This window comes from Bemisia tabaci, chromosome 4 (assembly GCF_918797505.1).
Source record: "Bemisia tabaci chromosome 4, PGI_BMITA_v3".
Taxonomy (NCBI): Eukaryota; Metazoa; Arthropoda; class Insecta; order Hemiptera; family Aleyrodidae; genus Bemisia; species Bemisia tabaci.
The window spans coordinates 40,886,977-40,911,579 of NC_092796.1; the positions used below are offsets into that span (position 1 = coordinate 40,886,977).

The window sequence follows — 24,603 nt, forward strand, 5'->3', positions numbered from 1 at the left end:
TTCATGATTTTTGTGGCTTGGGATACTTGGGAACCAAGATTAAGTGCTTCCAAAGTATTAGATCCCTCTGAAGCTCCAAAGCTGATGTTATTCCTTTTTGTTTTTTCTCTTTGCTGGCTCTTTATGTGGGAAACATTTTCTCAACTGAGGGAGCGTTCATAAATTGTGAAACACTGTAAAAGCAGAGGGATGAGCCAGCATTACCATGAGGGACAGGGGGTTAGTATATCACTCTTTATTTGCAAAAACACCAAATCCTATTAAAATTCGCGCAATATTTCACTGTCTCACAATACTTTCTCGGTATGTAGTTACTTTCATAAAACCTTCCATTTTTTATTTGTTTTAAAATTTTACACGTTTTTTTTTTTACTTTTCTAGACCCTCTTAAAACGCTGAAATATTTCTCTAGAGTTTGTTTTTTTCCATTTTAATTGCTTGATATACATCATAGATAGATAGTTTGCCTTTTTCGTAATTTCTCATCTGTTGTAGAATTTTTTTGTTACCTTTTTATTCAATATTTTCCACTACTCTTTAGATTCTCAACATTTATCAATAAAATGCATTTACTTATCATCCTCGTTTAGCTGAAGTTAGCATCATTAATAACTCAATGATTTTAGAACTGCACTTATTCCACTTTTCTTCCAAGTACCCCATTTATTAGGGAGCAAGTTGCATAATCAGTCTCTACAAAATTGCCAAAATTTCAGTATTTTCAAGAGTAGCTTCCACCAAGACATGTTTTCAAGTTTCTATTCGAGAAAAAATGAAAAAAAAAAAAAAAAAAAAAAACCGGGGGTCGGTTACAGAGGGAACTATTTTAAAACAAGTTTACACTGGAAACCAATGAAAAAAACTCCTTAATTTTCATTTTAGTCTAATCTTCTGGAAAAATGATGAGAGAAAACCAATACTGGAAAGCAACTTTGTTCATTTCTATCTTTTTAGGTACGGAAAACATTAAACTTGCATAGTTCAAAAAACAAATTGGCTTTTAATTAAGAATCAGCAAAGCATGCTAAGTGAAGAAGAATGCTGGACAAAATTTTGGATGTAAAACATGAATCAACAGCATCGCGATGTTGCATACTTCTGCCTCTGATATTTTAGTTCCACAAAAAGAGGAATGAGAGGTAAAATAGGGATATTTCCACGAAATGGACAGGAGTTAAGTAGAACAGAATCACAAGTCGCACCTTCAAAAGACTGTAGAGTATTGAATTATTTGGAGCTTCATGGGTGACTCAAGATCCCCTGTCATAAAATCACAATTCATCGGAAGAATTTAGGAGCCAAGACATGGACTTAAAGTTCATTTTTTACATCTGGTCTTATAAAAGAGGAAATTTCAACTCCCTACATGGGAGAAGAAAGATTTATTTCTACGGTTCAAAGAAATGAGGCTTGGTTCCTTATTGTCAAACTCAGTCTAGGTACAAATGTCCTCCTGGAGTTCACAAAAAATTGAAGACTAAATCGTCATAACACAGTATGTGCCAAAGTTAGTCACACTTTTCTTTCTGACAACTAATGTGGCACATACCGATAATTCTATCTTTCAGACAGTGCACTAGTTACTTTAATACTGATGGCACTAAGCCCATTTTGCAGCATGTTCTTCTTGGTACTTATTAGAGTAAATTGCCACTCCTAACTCAATTTTAGAGCTAACGACACTTAGCCTGATAATGATGATGTTAGTGATGATAGTTTTCTCATTTGACTAGAGGAGTATTATTCAGACAGGAAGTTCGGAAACAAATAGAAAAATGATTTCTTGCAATGGTCTGCCATTCAAAGCAATTAAATCCAAAGTTATGAGTTGTTTACCACTTGATGTTTGTAAGGCAGGTTGTGAACTTTTCACAGATCAAAAATCAGAAACAAAGATGGGAAAGTATGACTCAAAAACTTTAACTAACTTATCAAGGTATATCTTCTCATCGCAATCGATCAGAGGGAAGATGACTATGAATTTCAGGGTTTTCTCCCTTGTTTTTTGTTGTTGACAAAAAAAGACTGAGATTAAATTTAAGGAAATGAAGGAATATATTGAACAATTTTGGAGAGGCAATCGTACGATTTACAATACAAATAAGAAAAAAAAGGAAACAGAAAATATTAAATTCTCTTAGATAAATCAGTCAAACTTACAAATTTGATGAATATCAAAAAAAGAACATGAAATGAGCTGTTGTAAATGTATAAAATGAGGTTGCATTCAGCTTAAACACACCAGTACAATAGCACAATGTGGTTGGTCCCAGATGAAAATTCAGAAATGATTTGACATTTGGAAAACACAAGAGAATAGAGGAAAGCTAGAAAGCACAAATATGATAAAATGGAATAGTACCTGCGTTTAGCTAAAGATAATAAGTTCACCGATGATCATACTATTAAAAAAGTGGAAGAGATCAATTTGCACGATCACTTCTTTGTTCAATGCTAAGAGTTTAAACATAAATAGTGAGGGAAAATACATGTAATATTTTAAGTCGAGACATAACCTTTGAACTGTTGAGGTTCATATACATAATTTTAAAAGGCAACAATAAAGGCAGCACCAAAGGTTTTTAAGAACGATGAAAATTATCCTTAACTAAAAATATTTCTATACATTGGAAGAATAAAAATAATTTTCCAGATTGAAACAAATTGTTATGTACATTATCACAAAAGAAAAACTTATAAACTAATGGTGAGTTGCACTGCCGTCTTAAGGAAAAACGCTGTATAAACACTCAAATGTTGCCAAATTTCGTCTGATAATATGACAATTTTACAGAACTGTTTTGGATATTTTTCCTTAAAATTTTCAGATATGCTGGATTAGATTTTGAATGAACTCCTCAGAATAATTAAGCAAAAATATTAATCTTTCATCAGATGAAATTTTTGTAACCACCAAGTGCTCATACAACATTTTTCCCTGGCATGGCAGTAAAATGGTATATAATGGTAAATAAAGGCTAATAGGAAAGTCAAAAGACTATAACATGTAATGCTTTTTGACTACTTTGAACTTCCAAGACAAGATTTGCACATCATAGCCTGAATGGCATAGGTAAAAATACAATTTGATGAAGTGTCATGTCATCCATGAGAAACAAAATAAGCATCAATAGTAAGTACTCATAAAGGTAAGTACTATAAATATTGAATTTCATAGCATAATATATGAACATTCTCAATTAAAATATACTCCTGAGGTTTTCTCATGAATTGAAGAGAAAAAAAAGAAAAGAAAAAAACATGCATAGAGACCAATGGAAAGCAGGAGTACATAAAATACTTTATTATTTCCTTAAACATTTATTTGACAAAAATGTCTTTAAAAACCTGCTAGCTGAAATGGTTTCTACTGAAACAACAAGCATACTTTAAAGTGAGCAAAAATCTTTAGGATAGATAGCAAAGACATTTTGATTCAGAAAATTATCAACTCCTACAAACATAATTCTAAAGATAACGGAAACATATGGAACAATATTTCCTTACTTACTAGAAAACAAAGAAAAACTAAAACTCAATTGAAATGATAACTAAAGTAGCTGCATAAACACAAGATTTCTTGCTAACATTACCGCAAATATTATGAATAAGATTGAAGTTTAGAAAAAACAGCCTCTGATCTTCTAGAAGTTTATATCAGTCTTACAAATGAAAACTTAAACAAAGCAATAAAGATTTGAAGAACATCACAATGATTACATGAGCTTGTCAAACATTAAAGTTTCAATTTAATTACTGAAGTACGATTTAATTTCAAGATTTTTAGTTTGGCTGGATTTCAATAATTTCACTCCAAAACAAGGGGATACCTAAAGTTCCAGCTCAATCAGAAAGTTAAATATTGAGCAGGTGTACAAACGGGTAGGATTTTTTCTCGAAAATTAGCTTGAGAAAAAATAAAGCAGTAAATTTAATAAATTTGTTTTTCTCTATTCATGTTCTCAAAAATATGGAACCATGCCTGTATTAGTTCAAAGACAACATGAAACAGTTGACTTTCAAAAATATTATTTACACATGAAAACGGACGAAATATGGAAATTTTGATATGTTAACTTTCATTAAATGCCTCAGTGAATTCATTGCTGCGTTTTTCTTATCCAAACTCTATTGTAACTTTTTGTATATTTATATAAAGGATGAGAAGGATTGTACTGAGTCATTAGATTACGTCTAGTTTTATGGTACTTGTGATGGAGAAATATCAAGTTAATGTTTTGATTGATATCCTCTGCGTTCACTGACAAGCCGCAAATTTTGCACAATACTGACAACTGTGACTCACAAACGATGAAAGAAAATCCTTTAAGTATAGGCTTCATTTTAGTTATTAAAGAAGAAAGAAGTTGTTGTCGATCTCCATTCAGTGAGGTAAGCTCTACCTCAGATACATGCCTCAGCAGGATGCTCCACACATCAGAATCCACAGAGAGATTATTTGTGGAGGAATTACTTGAAGGAAAAGTAGCTGTGTTACAATTCACTTCATTAGAAGACGGTATTTCCGGGTCGACTGAAGTATTTTTCATGCTTGATTTAGCACTGTCAATTGATGACATGGGTTCATCCCTAAGAGACTTGCAGTCACACAACAGTTCTGCACCGATGACTTGTACATTGACCTCTATATCAAGACTCTCAGTATGGATAACTGACCTTTTGATGAAGTTAGCCTTCGGTTCACATTGGGATCCTTCTTCCGAACTCTTTATCGCCACGATTTCGCAAGGTTGCTTGGTTTCATCTTCTTCAGAACTAGACACATGCTGAATTTCTGAGGTACAGTCGTTGGGCACTGTTTTACAGCTTTCGATCGAGATTGTTGGAACCTTGGTGCTGTTCGTTGTACCATCGCTGTTCTTCGAGTCAGCATTGGAAGTCAAGTTGATTGTAATATTCACCACTTGACTGGTTTTCTTTTTTTTCTCCTCTTCCTTGTTCCCTAGTTTTGAATGTTCTGTTTCTGGTGTCCCATCTTCCTCATTTGATACACTAACGTTTCCGTCCGTCTTTAAGTTGTCATTATTGTTTCTTGCATTATTGCGCATGCTGATAACCACCACTTGATCCTTTGTCTTTAAATGGCTCTCACTTTCCATATTTTCTGATTTGATACAGTCTTCCATCACTTGATCCTTTGTCTTTAAATGGCTCTCACTTTCCATATTTTCTGATTTGATACAGTCTGTTCTATCTTTGCTCTCACTCAATGGCAAAGGATTATTGGTACCAGAATCAGGATCTGCACTGGACAGTACTTCAGGGTTACAAACTGGTCCAATGATCTTCACATCAGAAATTTCAGTCTGGATGGTTGAACTTTCAAAGCGGTTTGAAATCGTGTTGCTTTCAAATCCTGGTCCATGATCTTTCATGTTTCCTACACTACCATTTTCATTAATCTTGACATCATTCCTTAAAGACATGCTCATGCCCCCTGCTTGATACTTTTTCAGCTCTGTTAAAGAGATTTGTTTTACAAGATCTCTTTTCTTTTTCATTGGCGATGATACAATTCTTTTTTCAGTTTTCTTTTAGTTTTCTTTACTGCTGGTTTATTAGGAACACACTGCATATTGGGAGCATCAGCTTTTGCATAACTATGCTCTAAAGCAGTGGTTTTCTTTTTAGTTTTTTTTACTGCTAGTTTATTAGAAGCACACTGCATATTGGGAGCATCAGCAGTGCTTTTGGGGTAAATGGTTGGTTTGTCGTTTAAGTTAAATGTCAAACAACTCTTGAAAGGGGAACCTTTACAAACATCTTGAGCATTCTGAATACTTTTGATGAGATCATCAGGATCTGCACTGCACAGTGCTTCAGGTTACAAACTGGTCCAATGATCTTCACATCAGAAATTTCAGTCTGGATGGTCGAACTTTCAAAGCGGTTTGAAATCGTGTTGCTTTCAAATCCTGGTCCATGATCTTTCATGTTTCCTACACTACCATTTTCATTAATCTTGACATCATTCCTTAAAGACATGCTCATGCCCCCTGCTTGATACTTTTTCAGCTCTGTTAAAGAGATTTGTTTTACAGGATCTCTTTTCTTTTTCATTGGCGATGATACAATTCTTTTTTCAGTTTTCTTTTTAGTTTTCTTTACTGCTGGTTTATTAGGAACACACTGCATATTGGGAGCATCAGCTTTTGCATAACTATGCTCTAAAGCAGTGGTTTTCTTTTTAGTTTTCTTTACTGCTAGTTTATTAGAAGCACACTGCATTTGGGGAGCATCAGCAGTGCTTTTGGAGTAAATGGTTGGTTTGTCGTTTAAGTTAAATGTCGAACAACTCTTGAAAGGGGAACCTTTACAAACATCTTGAGCATTCTGAATACTTTTGATGAGATCATCTTTGACTGGCTCATGGATATTTCTGAGAAAAAGCAAACATAATGTCTTCAAGATGTTTGTTGCAAGAATGTAAATTTCTTTTGCATGAGCACATGCTTTGAAGACTGTTTCAAATTTTGTTTCAAGCAACGGAAGCGAGAAGAGAAGACGAAGAGAGATTAAACATGTTTGAAATGGGACATGCAGAACTGAAAACAATGTTTTAAGGTGTAAATCAGTGGTAGAAAACAAAGGAGCTTTCGATTGGAGTTGCCCTAGCACATCAAAAAGTAGGGCTGAAACTCGGGTGAATTCTGAGGCAATAAATTTACTTTGCCCCTGGCAGACTATAAATGCATTGTGGAAATTTTCAAGAAGCGGCGGGATGTACTTGAAGATTCCTTCAATATCACTTACATGAGAGAGAAGTTTCTGACGGCAACTGGGCAGAAGAGCAAGGTTCATACTTTGTATAGTAAGAGCAGAGGGCACCAGTGATGGGGCAATATCAGTAAGAATCTGACGCAATTGGGCAAGTGCATCTGAAAAGAGACAAATGAGTATAATTTTAACTGCAAAAAAACTTGTGTAAGCAATTACTCAAAGTAAAAACACAAAATTACTACCGAAATACAAAGGGTAAAAGAACTTCCCGATCATGAGATCATGATTGTGTGGTCCCTTGCGTAGAAAAGTGAAAATTGGAAAAGCCAGCTTGCAAATAGCATTAAAATTTGGTGTCACTTGCAAAATACACAAAGAAGTTCGTGTTTTTTGTAGAATCGCAGCAATATAACTTTTTTGAAAACTCCATGAAGGGCCTGATCCTGTCTTTTAATCGAGGTATCATGATACTACAAGTTCCCAGTTCTATCAAGTGTTACCTTCTCACTATGAGGGTCAGTTTTGTTGATGTTACTGTTTTTTTAGAAAATTTTGTTGTTACAATTTAAACATTTATTTTCTGAGATTTTCTGTTTTTAACTTGTTTAACTATTACCTTCTTATTTTTTATCCTTTTGCCTATGTGCCATTAAGGCACTAGTTGGCAAACTTCTCAAATTCGTCCACTTTTTTACAGAAAAAACTCATGAAAGAATCACTTGAAAATGTTATCTAATATTTTGCTTTGCTCTGGAATTAAAGGTTAGAAAATAAGTTCCTTATTTTGCCACAAAAGGAGAGCAGCACTGTCAGAATGATAGTACCACAGCTGAAAGCATTGTCGTCGCGCGGTTTTCAAAATTCTGGCGCCAATTACAAAATGACGGACCCTGAGAGAGCGAGCGACATGCCAGGATGATAATAATCACGTGGAAAGTAAATTTTCTAATTCGTAAATATCATTGACATTGATTTTTTTTTTTCATCAATGGTGATAAAATAGGAGGATATTTAGTCGAGCAATGCAAAAAAATCTAAAGGTTAATGGGTGAGAGGGGGAGGGAGGGCCTCAAAATTCTGGCAAAATAGTCCTGTTTTTAAATCAGTGGTGCTTTCATGATTTTTGTGGCTTGGGATACTTGGGAACCAAGATTAAGTGCTTCCAAAGTATTAGATCCCTCTGAAGCTCCAAAGCTGATGTTATTCCTTTTTGTTTTTTCTCTTTGCTGGCTCTTTATGTGGGAAACATTTTCTCAACTGAGGGAGCGTTCATAAATTGTGAAACACTGTAAAAGCAGAGGGATGAGCCAGCATTACCATGAGGGACAGGGGGTTAGTATATCACTCTTTATTTGCAAAAACACCAAATCCTATTAAAATTCGCGCAATATTTCACTGTCTCACGATACTTTCTCGGTATGTAGTTACTTTCATAAAACCTTCCATTTTTTATTTGTTTTAAAATTTTATACGTTTTTTTTTTTTACTTTTCTAGACCCTCTTAAAACGCTGAAATATTTCTCTAGAGTTTGTTTTTTTCCATTTTAATTGCTTGATATACATCATAGATAGATAGTTTGCCTTTTTCGTAATTTCTCATCTGTTGTAGAATTTTTTTGTTACCTTTTTATTCAATATTTTCCACTACTCTTTAGATTCTCAACATTTATCAATAAAATGCATTTACTTATCATCCTCGTTTAGCTGAAGTTAGCATCATTAATAACTCAATGATTTTAGAACTGCACTTATTCCACTTTTCTTCCAAGTACCCCATTTATTAGGGAGCAAGTTGCATAATCAGTCTCTACAAAATTGCCAAAATTTTAGTATTTTCAAGAGTAGCTTCCACCAAAACATGTTTTCAAGTTTCTATTCGAGAAAAAATGAAAAGAAAAAAAAAAAAAAAAAAAAACCGGGGGTCGGTTACAGAGGGAACTATCTTAAAACAAGTTTACACTGGCAACCAATGAAAAAAACTCCTTAATTTTCATTTTATAGTCTAATCTTCTGGAAAAATGATGAGAGAAAACCAATACTGGAAAGCAACTTTGTTCATTTCTATCTTTTTAGGTACGGAAAACATTAAACTTGCATAGTTCAAAAAACAAATTGGCTTTTAATTAAGAATCAGCAAAGCATGCTAAGTGAAGAAGAATGCTGGACAAAATTTTGGATGTAAAACATGAATCAACAGCATCGCGATGTTGCATACTTCTGCCTCTGATATTTTAGTTCCACAAAAAGAGGAATGAGAGGTAAAATAGGGATATTTCCACGAAATGGACAGGAGTTAAGTAGAACAGAATCACAAGTCGCACCTTCAAAAGACTGTAGAGTATTGAATTATTTGGAGCTTCATGGGTGACTCAAGATCCCCTGTCATAAAATCACAATTCATCGGAAGAATTTAGGAGCCAAGACATGGACTTAAAGTTCATTTTTTACATCTGGTCTTATAAAAGAGGAAATTTCAACTCCCTACATGGGAGAAGAAAGATTTATTTCTATGTTCAAAGAAATGAGGCTTGGTTCCTTATTGTCAAACTCAGTCTAGGTACAAATGTCCTCCTGGAGTTCACAAAAAATTGAAGACTAAATCGTCATAACACAGTATGTGCCAAAGTTAGTCACACTTTTCTTTCTGACAACTAATGTGGCACATACCGATAATTCTATCTTTCAGACAGTGCACTAGTTACTTTAATACTGATGGCACTAAGCCCATTTTGCAGCATGTTCTTCTTGGTACTTATTAGAGTAAATTGCCACTCCTAACTCAATTTTAGAGCTAACGACACTTAGCCTGATAATGATGATGTTAGTGATGATAGTTTTCTCATTTGACTAGAGGAGTATTATTCAGACAGGAAGTTCGGAAACAAATAGAAAAATGATTTCTTGCAATGGTCTGCCATTCAAAGCAATTAAATCCAAAGTTATGAGTTGTTTACCACTTGATGTTTGTAAGGCAGGTTGTGAACTTTTCACAGATCAAAAATCAGAAACAAAGATGGGAAAGTATGACTCAAAAACTTTAACTAACTTATCAAGGTATATCTTCTCATCGCAATCGATCAGAGGGAAGATGACTATGAATTTCAGGGTTTTCTCCCTTGTTTTTTGTTGTTGACAAAAAAAGACTGAGATTAAATTTAAGGAAATGAAGGAATATATTGAACAATTTTGGAGAGGCAATCGTACGATTTACAATACAAATAAGAAAAAAAGGAAACAGAAAATATTAAATTCTCTTAGATAAATCAGTCAAACTTACAAATTTGATGAATATCAAAAAAAGAACATGAAATGAGCTGTTGTAAATGTATAAAATGAGGTTGCATTCAGCTTAAACACACCAGTACAATAGCACAATGTGGTTGGTCCCAGATGAAAATTCAGAAATGATTTGACATTTGGAAAACACAAGAGGATAGAGGAAAGCTAGAAAGCACAAATATGATAAAATGGGATAGTACTTGCGTTTAGCTAAAGATAATAAGTTCACCGATGATCATACTATTAAAAAAGTGGAAGAGATCAATTTGCACGATCACTTCTTTGTTCAATGCTAAGAGTTTAAACATAAATAGTGAGGGAAAATACATGTAATATTTCAAGTCGAGACATAACCTTTGAACTGTTGAGGTTCATATACATAATTTTAAAAGGCAACAATAAAGGCAGCACCAAAGGTTTTTAAGAACGATGAAAATTATCCTTAACTAAAAATATTTCTAAACATTGGAAGAATAAAAATAATTTTCCAGATTGAAACAAATTGTTATGTACATTATCACAAAAGAAAAACTTATAAACTAATGGTGAGTTGCACTGCCGTCTTAAGGAAAAACGCTGTATAAACACTCAAATGTTGCCAAATTTCGTCTGATAATATGACAATTTTACAGAACTGTTTTGGATATTTTTCCTTAAAATTTTCAGATATGCTGGATTAGATTTTGAATGAACTCCTCAGAATAATTAAGCAAAAATATTAATCTTTCATCAGATGAAATTTTGTAACCACCAAGTGCTCATACAACATTTTTCCCTGGCATGGCAGTAAAATGGTATATAATGGTAAATAAAGGCTAAAAGGAAAGTCAAAAGACTATAACATGTAATGCTTTTTGACTACTTTGAACTTCCAAGACAAGATTTGCACATCATAGCCTGAATGGCATAGGTAAAAATACAATTTGATGAAGTGTCATGTCATCCATGAGAAACAAAATAAGCATCAATAGTAAGTACTCATAAAGGTAAGTACTATAAATATTGAATTTCATAGCATAATATATGAACATTCTCAATTAAAATATACTCCTGAGGTTTTCTCATGAATTGAAGAGAAAAAAAAGAAAAGAAAAAAACATGCATAGAGACCAATGGAAAGCAGGAGTACATAAAATACTTTATTATTTCCTTAAACATTTATTTGACAAAAATGTCTTTAAAAACCTGCTAGCTGAAATGGTTTCTACTGAAACAACAAGCATACTTTAAAGTGAGCAAAAATCTTTAGGATAGATAGCAAAGACATTTTGATTCAGAAAATTATCAACTCCTACAAACATAATTCTAAAGATAACGGAAACATATGGAACAATATTTCCTTACTTACTAGAAAACAAAGAAAAACTAAAACTCAATTGAAATGATAACTAAAGTAGCTGCATAAACACAAGATTTCTTGCTAACATTACCGCAAATATTATGAATAAGATTGAAGTTTCGAAAAAACAGCCTCTGATCTTCTAGAAGTTTATATCAGTCTTACAAATGAAAACTTAAACAAAGCAATAAAGATTTGAAGAACATCACAATAATTACATGAGCTTGTCAAACATTAAAGTTTTAATTTAATTACTGAAGTACGATTTAATTTCAAGATTTTTAGTTTGGCTGGATTTCAATTATTTCACTCCAAAACAAGGGGATACCTAAAGTTCCAGCTCAATCAGAAAGTTAAATATTGAGACAGGTGTACAAACGGGTAGGATTTTTTCTCGAAAATTAGCTTGAGAAAAAATAAAGCAGTAAATTTAATAAATTTGTTTTTCTCTATTCATGTTCTCAAAAATATGGAACCATGCCTGTATTAGTTCAAAGACAACATGAAACAGTTGACTTTCAAAAATATTATTTACACATGAAAACGGACGAAATATGGAAATTTTGAGATGTTAACTTTCATTAAATGCCTCAGTGAATTCATTGCTGCGTTTTTCTTATCCAAACTCTATTGTAACTTTTTGTATATTTATATAAAGGATGAGAAGGATTGTACTGAGTCATTAGATTACGTCTAGTTTTATGGTACTTGTGATGGAAAAATATCAAGTTAATGTTTTGATTGATATCCTCTGCGTTCACTGACAAGCCGCAAATTTTGCACAATACTGACAACTGTGACTCACAAACGATGAAAGAAAATCCTTTAAGTATAGGCTTCATTTTAGTTATTAAAGAAGAAAGAAGTTGTTGTCGATCTCCATTCAGTGAGGTAAGCTCTACCTCAGATACATGCCTCAGCAGGATGCTCCACACATCAGAATCCACAGAGAGATTATTTGTGGAGGAATTACTTGAAGGAAAAGTAGCTGTGTTACAATTCACTTCATTAGAAGACGGTATTTCCGGGTCGACTGAAGTATTTTTCATGCTTGATTTAGCACTGTCAATTGATGACATGGGTTCATCCCTAAGAGACTTGCAGTCACACAACAGTTCTGCACCGATGACTTGTACATTGACCTCTATATCAAGACTCTCAGTATGGATAACTGACCTTTTGATGAAGTTAGCCTTCGGCTCACATTGGGATCCTTCTTCCGAACACTTTATCGCCACGATTTCGCAAGGTTGCTTGGTTTCATCTTCTTCAGAACTAGACACATGCTGAATTTCTGAGGTACAGTCGTTGGGCACTGTTTTACAGCTTTCGATCGAGATTGTTGGAACCTTGGTGCTGTTCGTTGTACCATCGCTGTTCTTCGAGTCAGCATTGGAAGTCAAGTTGATTGCAATATTCACCACTTGACTGGTTTTCTTTTTTTTCTCCTCTTCCTTGTTCCCTAGTTTTGAGTGTTCTGTTTCTGGTGTCCCATCTTCCTCATTTGATACACTAACGTTTCCGTCCGTCTTTAAGTTGTCATTATTGTTTCTTGCATTATTGCGCATGCTGATATCCACCACTTGATCCTTTGTCTTTAAATGGCTCTCACTTTCCATATTTTCTGATTTGATACAGTCTGTTCTATCTTTGCTCTCACTCAATGGCAAAGGATTATTGGTACCAGAATCAGGATCTGCACTGGACAGTACTTCAGGGTTACAAACTGGTCCAATGATCTTCACATCAGAAATTTCAGTCTGGATGGTCGAACTTTCAAAGCGGTTTGAAATCGTGTTGCTTTCAAATCCTGGTCCATGATCTTTCATGTTTCCTAACTACCATTTTCATTAATCTTGACATCATTCCTTAAAGACATGCTCATGCCCCCTGCTTGATACTTTTTCAGCTCTGTTAAAGAGATTTGTTTTACAAGATCTCTTTTCTTTTTCATTGGCGATGATACAATTCTTTTTTCAGTTTTCGTTTTAGTTTTCTTTACTGCTGGTTTATTAGAAACACACTGCATATTGGGAGCATCAGCTTTTGCATAACTATGCTCTAAAGCAGTGGTTTTCTTTTTAGTTTTCTTTACTGCTAGTTTATTAGAAGCACACTGCATATTGGGAGCATCAGCAGTGCTTTTGGGGTAAATGGTTGATTTGTCGTTTAAGTTAAATGTCAAACAACTCTTGAAAGGGGAACCTTTACAAACATCTTGAGCATTCTGAATACTTTTGATGAGATCATCAGGATCTGCACTGCACAGTGCTTCCGGGTTACAAACTGGTCCAATGATCTTCACATCAGAAATTTCAGTCTGGATGGTCGAACTTTCAAAGCGGTTAGAAATCGTGTTGCTTTCAAATCCTGGTCCATGATCTTTCATGTTTCCTACACTACCATTTTCATTAATCTTGACATCATTCCTTAAAGACATGCTCATGCCCCCTGCTTGATACTTTTTCAGCTCTGTTAAAGAGATTTGTTTTACAAGATCTCTTTTCTTTTTCATTGGCGATGATACAATTCTTTTTTCAGTTTTCTTTTTAGTTTTCTTTACTGCTGGTTTATTAGAAACACACTGCATATTGGGAGCATCAGCTTTTGCATAACTATGCTCTAAAGCAGTGGTTTTCTTTTTAGTTTTCTTTACTGCTAGTTTATTAGAAGCACACTGCATATTGGGAGCATCAGCAGTGCTTTTGGGGTAAATGGTTGGTTTGTCGTTTAAGTTAAATGTCAAACAACTCTTGAAAGGGGAACCTTTACAAACATCTTGAGCATTCTGAATACTTTTGATGAGATCATCTTTGACTGGCTCATGGATATTTCTGAGAAAAAGCAAATATAATGTCTTCAAGATGTTTGTTGCAAGAATGTAAATTTCTTTTGCATGAGCACATGCTTTGAAGACTGTTTCAAATTTTGTTTCAAGCAACGGAAGTGAGAAGAGAAGACGAAGAGAGATTAAACATGTTTGAAATGGGACATGCAGAACTGAAAACAATGTTTTAAGGTGTAAATCAGTGGTAGAAAACAAAGGAGCTTTCGATTGGAGTTGCCCTAGCACATCAAAAAGTAGGGCTGAAACTCGGGTGAATTCTGAGGCAATAAATTTACTTTGCCCCTGGCAGACTATAAATGCATTGTGGAAATTTTCAAGAAGCGGCGGGATGTACTTGAAGATTCCTTCAATATCACTTACATGAGAGATAAGTTTCTGACGGCAACTGGGCAGAAGAGCAAGGTTCATACTTTGTATAGTAAGAGCAGAGGGCACCAGTGATGGGGCAATATCAGTAAGAATCTGACGCAATTGGGCAAGTGCATCTGAAAAGAGACAAATGAGTATAATTTTAACTGCAAAAAAATTTGTGTAAGCAATTACTCAAAGTAAAAACACAAAATTACTACCCAAATACAAAGGGTAAAAGAACTTCCCGATCATGAGATCATGATTTTGTGGTCCCTTGCGTAGAAAAGTGAAAATTGGAAAAGCCAGCTTGCAAATAGCATTAAAATTTGGTGTCACTGCAAAATACACAAAGAAGTTCGTGTTTTTTGTAGAATCGCAGCAATATAACTTTTTTGAAAACTCCATGAAGGGCCTGATCCTGTCTTTTAATTGAGGTATCATGATACTACAAGTTCCCAGTTCTATCAAGTGTTACCTTCTCACTATGAGGGTCAGTTTTGTTGATGTTACTGTTTTTTAGAAAATTTTGTTGTTACAATTTAAACATTTATTTTCTGAGATTTTCTGTTTTTAACTTGTTTAACTATTACCTTCTTATTTTTTATCCTTTTGCCTATATGCCGTTAAGGCACTAGGTTGGCAAACTTCTCAGATTTGTCCACTTTTTTACAGAAAAACTCATGAAAGAATCACTTGAAAATGTTATCTAATATTCCTTTTCAAATACAGGTATTTCCTGAGATTTTCATGGACATAAGTGCAAAAGTTTTGAAGAAAAACTTAAAACAAAGTTGGGATGTCCGGCAACAAGGCATTCATGCATAAATTAAGCTTGTAATAAGTAGGCACTTCCGCCGGAAAATGATGACTCGTAGACAGAATTCTTAAATGGTTTACACATACCTTCTGAAACTTTTCCTGGCACACAATCGACCTGCAAGTGAGAAACGTGGTCCAAAATTACGATTCCTTGTTCGAAAACTTGGGGGACACATTGTAGCACAGAATTGCTGTGTGAGCCAGAAGACGAGATTGTGTGAGAAATATTTGCTACAGCAACTAATACCCCGGTTGAGTTTTTCAGGATCTCAGCAAATTCACCATACTGCGTGGCATTAATTAATTTGTCTACTTTTTCTTCGAGCGTTTTATTCACCTCACTTGAACCAATGGACCAAATATCCATTCTCCTGCAGGGAAAAAAAAGAATTAAGTCCATTAACAAATTGGTAGAAAGGCATTACTGGTGAAATAATCATAGAGCAGGAGCAGGGGTGTTAAATGGTCATGTGCCAGTGCCTGGCAAAGCTACAGCTCAACATTATATTTTATACCGGCAAGATAGGTATAAGCTTGCCATTTTTTCGATTAAGCTACGTTTCTCATGTGTTGATTGAAGAGTTTTTACAAAAAATATTAAATTCTGAAGCTAGTGCAGTTCACATTGCGAATAAAACTTGAGTACAAAGTCGGTTTAGGTTTAAAACTAGCAGCTAAAGGTGTTTAAATTGTATTGATTTCAGCCAAAGAAAGTCATATCCGCAAATGAATGGGCAAAACTATGACCCAAGGAACAATCGGCAACAAAAACGGAATTAGATAAATTACCATTCAATGCAACTAAATAGCATTTTTTTTTCACATCATTTGGTTGATAGTTGCAAATATTTAACAATCAATAAAAATGAGTGATATTAGAGACACTTGCAATGCAAGGAAAAATAGCAGCTTACTTAGACTTCATTAAAATTTTCAACAAGAAAATCCCCTTCGAATAGTACATGGACAACATATCTAACACTCACAGTGGAAGTAATTAAAAAGAAATGCATTGCAAACTATGAAATTGGGAGTGAGAAGGGGGCTTGAAAGAATTTTGAAAGGCTGCCCCCTCCCCTTAATACCATTTGGCCCTGCAATTTTCATTTAATCTCTGGTGTAATAAAGCTTTTCTACTTCATGGCGTAGGAAGCACTATTTGGTGAGCAAATTGTTAAGGCTCAGTTCAGAAACAATGTATGTGCTCCCATAGTCCATATGCAGATTCTAGGTGGCGGTAGCCACCCTGGCCCAATCCTAAAAAATTCCCCCTAAAAATTTGACGACCGTAAAGAAAAAAAAAAAAAAAAAAAAAATAGAAGCTTTCATGGATGAGCCAAAAATAGTATAGTTCCTTGATACAAAATGTAGTCAAATAAGGATAACTCAATTCTAAATCAACTTTGAGGAATTTTATGCCTGCTTACTTAGTGTATTAAGATTGCATCCTGAGGTGGTCGACACTTATCACAATTTTTCAAGGGAGGAATTCCTTAACTTATTCCCTTCCAGGACTGGTAGAGATTCCTCCAAGTAGGTAGCATTTTTTTAACAGAAAACTCTGGATGTACCGCAATTTTATCGGTGATAAAATCGCTAGGATAATTAATAACAGAGCAATTATCCTAAATCTTGTCATAAAATCGCAATTTATCAAACCAAAAATTGCAATGTGTAGCAATTTAATCACCACATATCACAATTTATAATGCGATAATATCTCGATACATTGCCACCGATATAATCGTCGCATTAACCAACCGATAAAATCTCTATTTATCGCGATCATTGCCACTTGCGACATGGACCCTCTTTATTGGAGATGTGACCCTCTGGATCGCCCTCAGACAATTCCACCCATGTGGTGGGGAACACCTGATCATGTTTGAAACATTGGTTCCTATATGGAGCAACTTTTCTTGACAGCAATCTAGAAAACGCAGACTCCTCAAAAAATGATTTCCATCTCTTTTGGCTAAATTGTAATAGTTTTGTGTCTGTGAACAACCTCCACAGACACAGAGAGAGAGAGCAAGCAGGGGGCTCTAGATTTTTCTATCGCGCCACCCGGGATTCTTCAGAACCTTCCCAGCCACTTCTTAGACATGTGTTTCAACTGAAATTGATTTCAGACGTAAAAGTGCCATGCTTTGGCTTGTAGCTGTTATCTCTCATACAGTATTTCATCTATCTTTGGCATTTCTTCTGTATTCCTCTTTATGTTTGTCATTCTTTAGTAAGTATATGAACTAGATGTTACTTTCAGCCACTTAAAAGTTTTTAATTTTCCAGTACCTAAGCATAATTTTGGCACACCAAAGAGGTGTTGGCAAATATCATGCAACCATTCCATTTCAACATATAATCTGCAAGACTTCACCACTCCAGGTCTGACCGTATCTCCTAGTCCGTACCTACAGCCTACAGCTACTGCAACAAGTTTTGCTGTGTTACCTTGTCAAATGGCCTCACTCAAATACCTACTGAAGGCATAACAGTCATCATGAATAGGAGTCAATTTATAGATTCTTCAACTTTAGTCTCCGTTATTTTAGTTCACTAAGGAAAGATCCTACACTCTCTTACTAAAATGGACAATTTCCTCTTGCATCTCATCCTTATCTCCAGATCCAACAGAAGCCAAAGTGAATCTACATGTGCAGAGACAGAGGATATATCTGTTACGTCAGGATTCAGGGATTCTCTCTCTGTGAATCAATGTAAGTATTCCATAAACCATCGCAATTCTAGTTTTACCAGTGTTAACTTACGTTAATCCTCAACTTAGTAACGATACATGCAAATATCAAGATGGATAAATTAAGATCTGAACGGAAAACTAACTTGGAATGAAGAATGTGATTTGACTCGATGAATCAGCACATGAACTCTGAGCTGAAGAAAACAGGATGACAGTATCTATAAATCACATTAGTAAATTTTGAATTTCTAAAAGAGATGGGCGCACACATATTACTGCAGAAAATTCAGAGTACAAACCTGGAAATTCGTAAAATCACGAGGAGAAAAACTGGAAAAATTCAATTATCTTCGTAATCAATGGTGGAAATTGGAATGGTGGACAGGGTAGGGTGGGGGAAGGGAAATGGCGGGAATGGCGTGTGTATTTACCAAAAACGTATTTACATTTGTTTACAGCAATGCAAAGACCCCCTACGATGTGCAGGCGATCACAGAGCGGGAGTAGCTGGTGGAGCGTGCGTGCAGCTCGCTCGGACTCCATGATTCTGCTCTGTTGCTCTCTCCTCTCCCCTACTCTTTGCTCCTAATGGCGCCAAGCACAAATTTCACTCGCGGAGAAAAATTAAACTGCTCAGCTCAGGGAATTGGCATTTTTGATTGAGATTAAACTTCTAAACGAGTCCAACCCAAGTCAACCAGGGTAATTCTCAAAATACTTTGGCAAGATATTTTTCTGATATAATTTAAGGATATAATATAATTATTGACATAATTATTATGATATAATTTATTTAAGGATTGAGGATGGAGAATCTTTAGAATTTATGGAGAAATCACAAGCTTGTGTGGGGGCCCCAGCGTTCTGAGGCATTGAAATTAATCTTAAACGTACCTATTTACATTTTGAATTTTGGTGGAAAATACGGGGGGGGGGAGGGGGGCTTTAATTTATATCTGAGCCATGTATGTTTGATTAGAGGATTTACTTATTGCTAAATAGGCAGAGGATGCCAGATGATAAGGGATGAGTTTGAGGATTGTATGCGCACAAGCTATAAATGTTTTCAGGATAAAGCTATGGCAGCTAAAAACTAAGATAGCATCCTTCCTTCCTTATTGGAATCAGGCGTAGATCTCAGGAAAAAGTTAAAAAATAAAAGGAGGCTATCTACGTGTGGGAGAAACACACAAGTTACTTAGAGTAAGAGTTAAATTTTAGGTAAAAAAGATGTGTAGTTGGTCGGTAAAGACGCAGAGTTGTACTTACGTATTTGCCAGGCTGTGTACATGCATGCAGCACCCACTGCAGCCTCCTCCGGAGAATACTATCGGTGCTTAATATTATCTCAAAAATGCTTCAGATGTCAAATTTTGAAATCATCCATGTTGTGAATAGGTACCTATCTATTAATTATACCTGTATCTTTCCCTCTGCTTTATGCTGCTTATTAGTACATTCTGTGCGCATTGGGGGAACTAGTTGAGAGGAGGAAGGGGGGGGGGGATAAATCTTACCCTCACATCTGACTTAATTCCTAAGAAATATGAGGGATTTTGCTAAGTTAGCTGTGTTGCCAGACGTTCATTGTGGAAATTATAATTGTACCAAAAATATTTCCATGTAAAGATGAACCATCAAGCTAAAACTTTTACTAAACATTCGCACAAATTTATCAATTTCTTTTTGTGGCACAATGGCACAACTTCTGGAAACTTCCTGTTAATAGGTAAATACGAGGCACTTAGCACATTTCTCGAAAAATTTGCTAAAACAATATCTTACCGACCAACTACACATCTTTTTTACCTAAAATTTAACTCTTACTCTAAGTAACTTGTGTGTTTCTCCCACACGTAGATAGCCTCCTTTTATTTTTTAACTTTTTCCTGAGATCTACGCCTGATTCCAATAAGGAAGGAAGGATGCTATCTTAGTTTTTAGCTGCCATAGCTTTATCCTGAAAACATTTATAGCTTGTGCGCATACAATCCTCAAACTCATCCCTTATCATCTGGCATCCTCTGCCTATTTAGCAATAAGTAAATCCTCTAATCAAACATACATGGCTCAGATATAAATTAAAGCCCCCCTCCCCCCCCGTATTTTCCACCAAAATTCAAAATGTAAATAGGTACGTTTAAGATTAATTTCAATGCCTCAGAACGCTGGGGCCCCCACACAAGCTTGTGATTTCTCCATAAATTCTAAAGATTCTCCATCCTCAATCCTTAAATAAATTATATCATAATAATTATGTCAATAATTATATTATATCCTTAAATTATATCAGAAAAATATCTTGCCAAAGTATTTTGAGAATTACGAGCTGGGTGGGGTAGGGAGGCGGCGGACGATAGGATGGGTTAGAGTAGGTATTGGGAAGAGAGTGCTCGAACTGCCCTGAGTTCCCGTCGCGCGACGCAGCCATCTTGCCTGCACATCGTAGGGGGTCTTTGCCTGCAAAAAGTAAACATCCGTCGTAGGGGCAGATTTTAGGTTATGTTCTTTTGTTATGAGTTGGGTTGGTTGTGCTCACAAATACACAATTTTTTAGCATTATGATTCCCGATTATGATTCTATCGTGGTGTTGCATTTTTCCTTGAGAAATTAAATTAGTAGCTAGACTGTTATCTCACTTTTATATGCATTCCTCATCCATGTCGTGATCTATACCGATTCATAGTAAAGCATTCAAAATGGTAAGTGAACATAAATGAAAAGATGTGCCACCTCATTCTCTTACACTTCATCCTCTGCTCGGAATTAAATTAGTCGTGCAGTAGTCAAGTTTTTTCACTTTTACTAATCTGCTAATTTGACGGAATTTCTTAGTCATACAGACTACTCCCGTATCAATTGGCATGGCCTTTGCACAGGTGCAGAAATTGTACAAGATCCGCCTTATGCAAACCACTGATAATGTAGCTTCCCTCTCGAGTCAGTGAACTCAAAAGCAATTACACACTCGTCTACCATGTAATTCTATCTCTTCAACCAGCCCAGTTTATTTTGTGGACGTCTGTTGTCCCTCTCATTGCACCTCGTTAGCGTTTAAAAAGAAAAACCCACAATCAAATCGCAAAAGCCAAGCAACCTATAAACTTTACCTGGTACAAATTGTTTCGTTTAAATAAAGTTTTCAGTTCCAAAATATCTGGGTACAGCACACTAGGAGAGCAATTTTCAACAGAATTTTCTGAGTAAATGGAATTCACCTTTGGTCTTTTATATTTTATTTTGAAAGGATACAGAGGTATGTCTCATATAATCCGAAACAGTGTTACGTTAGCCAATCACACTAACCTCCTCAACACAACTCACCATATTTTAATTGAAAAGTTTAATATTTCTACTGTATATTTCAGTCTGCCCTTTTCAACTTCCAAAGTTTACTGACTGTCATCCTATTATTCATCTGCACCTGTGCCTACCTTAGATCACTGTTTCCAAGCATTCTTGATCGGCATAAAGTCGGGTAAGTTTTTGCTTAGATATATTTTTGACTTTTGCTAGTTTATTTCAATTATTATTTTTGATGGCCGACACAGCAAATCATAAGTAATTTATTCAGGCTTCCAGTTTCTATTGCTTTCAAGGCGCACGTTTGGAGGCTAAATCTTCTTCAGAGTCTCTCCTCACAATTGGGAGGGGTTGTTCGGAGTTTTTCAAATTGGATACAAAAATAATATTAACTAGAAAGTTGTCACTGTAAGAACATGGTTTTTTTTTTTTTTTTTTTTTTTTTACTTAAATTTCATGTTTGAACTATTTTTTGAACAAGTACTAACATAACATGGTCTCTTACCATCAATCTATGAAGCTTTGTCCTCCTTGTCCAAGAGATTATGAGACATCAAGATCTTGTAAATAACCACACTACTGACAGAATAATTTTGAAAAATCAGTTCTAATGTTTTTATGGAAGAATAGAATTTCTTAAACTTTGTGTTTTCCTATGAAATTTTTATTCTCGAGCTCAACTTGTCAATCTCGCTTTTGATAAGATCCCTGAAAAGCATTAAGTAATATAGATGACAGGGTTCATCTCCAAATGCAGTTATGCTCTTATATCAGAGGAGTAGTGAATTATTTAAGGTTTAGACTATCCATGATTTGTACCATCTACGGTGGACTAGAGGGTTCTTATTGACATGCTGGTAGGTCAAGTTTCTTCAAATCCCAAGTACTATAAGAGATGAATTTTTATTTTTTGAGGTAAATTTTGCTGTTTTCGGTAAAATTGTTTACTTCGAAAGTTTTTTTATAAAAAAAAGTTTGACTCCCAGGTCATGCACAAGTCATGCTTGGTAATTCTGGATTATGCTTAAAATATTATGCTTAATATATACGGCTCGCAATATTCTGGTCTCCATCACCGCAGATAAAAGAGAACGTATAGTTAGTATGCCTATCATTCTCTTAACGAAAATATTTGTTTGTTTCAGAGTGTCAGGGATATTTTGGAAAGCTGCAAGAGTAGGTGAACGGCTCAGTCCTTATGTCGCCATCTCATGTGTGCTGATGGCTTGCAGTATCTTATTTTGGTCCTGATCTTCCAGTTCAATAAATCTCTTGTCATTTCATTCAGAAGATTCTCTACCAATATGAAATTCGGTTTCCAATGATCACTTGGAATAACATGGCAGCAAGGAAGCAGGACTCTGTAAAAGTTACAACCCTTCATGTGGTATCGTGGATTCAAAGAAGTGCAACTATCCTCCAACCTGTGATCTATAATTCAGCAATTGATGTATCTTCTCAATTAAACAAGATTAATCATAAGAATAATGTAAAATAATCAGAGACAACAGACCCTCCACTGGTATCTTGGCAATGGTGGAAGCTTTTACTTTCAGGACTTCAGCATTTTACTGTTGACTTACCTACATGGTTGACAACGAGTTGGCAATTTCGTTTCGCAAACAAGCCAAAGTTTGGGAAACTTGTTTGGCTCATGACGTTACCCAAAGCTCTTCATCCACCATGTAGGTAGGTCAACAGCGGAAATATGAGTGATGACAGTTGCTCCCTTATAACTGTCCATAAGGAATTGCTGAATCCCCAAAAGTAGAAGCTTCCATCTGTCGCCAAGAGGCCAGTAGAGGGTCTCTTATCTCTGAAAATAATCTTCGGAAAAGTACTCCCAGTTCATTTTCTAAGAGGAATCCCTCCACAGCAAATTGGTCAATGGATTTAGTTATTATTTAAACGTTCAGTTGGTATTTGGATACTTTATCAAATGGAAAGCTGTCATAACTGGGGAAAAAGAAGACAGAAAAACAGTTTGACAATGTGTACAATGATTCTATAGACAAGGTATGACCTCAATCAGCAAGTGAGTTCTTGCAATGTTCATGTAATGATGAGGTGACAGTGTGCATTTTTCTAGACATTACTGTGCATTTATTCGGGAGCAAAACCTTTGTAAGTAAGTGAAACATTGATATTATTTTAATTTTTAAGCCCAAAATAAAGTTTACTGTTCTTTTTTGAAGTGTTAATCTTCTTTATTCAATCATCATCTCTTATTAGATAACTAAACATGCAATCATATGGGTCAACTTAGTAAATCAGGATTGCATCTTTGACCTGAACAATAGTGAATCTTATGAAATTAAGCAGTCTTGATTTCATTTTGTCTTAAATTTTGCTGAAGTGAGAACTTACATAAATTATTTGAAATTCTGAACGCAAGCTTAACCCTTTGTCGGACACACCATGGCAACTTCTATGATTAGAAGCATTGCAGCTTTCTCTGCTGAAATATTTATTTTTGCCTATGCTGACATAAGTTTTTTTTGTGATAATTTGCATTATTCTTTCCTTCTAGTTAATTTGCCCCAATTTTCTTCTTTCAAAAATTTAAGGTGAAAACATCAATTTTTCTAAAAAACTACTTTGAGGAGCTGTCTGTAGCATGTTTGCTGACTCTTGTTGCCCAAGTTTGTGGCTGTAGGTAGATGTTAGGACTGATCAATTTAATACCACAAATCTCACAGTTCAAAAAGATATGTCTTTCTGTGAAAATTGTTTGCTATACTGTTGGTTTGGTCTTCATTTAAATAATAAAATAGGAGCAAAGAGTTCGAAACACAACAACTGAGATAAGATCTTTTGTAGTTTCACTGTCGATATTTAGAAAATCACTGGCCCAACTGTGCCCTCTGAGAAGTTGCCAAATAGTAAATAGTTTTGAGGGAATAATGCTGAAATGAATTATTTCCTCCTCTATGCACGGTAGTGAATATTTGTTTAAATAATGGCTTGTTTGCTTGCAAGTTACGGAAGCTTAATATTTTTCCAACTTTCATTCGTTCGAATTGTACATGCTTCCGTTCTCACCCTTGAAATGTCAAAAATTAGACTCTTCGGTTTCATCAATACCCACACTGAAAGTGCATAGGTTTGAAAGTTATTAGAGTTTCACTCATCGATAAGTCCAGATAATCCTTGTCACTGACAAACTACCCTTTTTTTTGACAGCTTAATCCGTTCATCAATTTTCTACTCCCTCTGAAATG

At 35.2% G+C, this 24,603-nt stretch overlaps 2 protein-coding genes across 3 annotated transcripts; one reads left to right on the forward strand and one right to left on the reverse strand.

Annotated features, from left to right (window-relative positions):
• Positions 1–11,044: 11,044 nt before the first annotated feature.
• Positions 11,045–18,454, reverse strand: LOC109035193 (uncharacterized). 2 transcript variants are annotated; one of them, XM_019048745.2, is made up of 3 exons: positions 18,378–18,454; positions 15,462–15,748; positions 11,045–14,692 (listed from the first exon to the last, which is right to left on the reverse strand). In XM_019048745.2, the coding sequence occupies exons 2-3, from the start codon at positions 15,742–15,744 to the stop codon at positions 13,194–13,196; spliced, it is 1,782 nt and encodes a 593-aa protein (XP_018904290.2). In that variant the 5' UTR covers positions 15,745–15,748; positions 18,378–18,454; the 3' UTR covers positions 11,045–13,193. The 2 variants fall into 2 exon arrangements, with proteins under 2 accessions (XP_018904290.2, XP_072155961.1); XM_072299860.1 differs by lacking the exon at positions 18,378–18,454 and adding an exon at positions 18,222–18,371.
• A 2,134-nt stretch (positions 18,455–20,588) lies between these two features.
• ksh (transmembrane protein 167A-like protein ksh) lies at positions 20,589–23,576 on the forward strand. Its single transcript, XM_019048770.2, has 3 exons — positions 20,589–20,781; positions 21,448–21,557; positions 22,528–23,576. Exons 1-3 carry the CDS (start codon positions 20,779–20,781, stop codon positions 22,631–22,633), a joined length of 219 nt encoding a protein of 72 aa, XP_018904315.1. The 5' UTR covers positions 20,589–20,778; the 3' UTR covers positions 22,634–23,576.
• Positions 23,577–24,603: the final 1,027 nt, after the last annotated feature.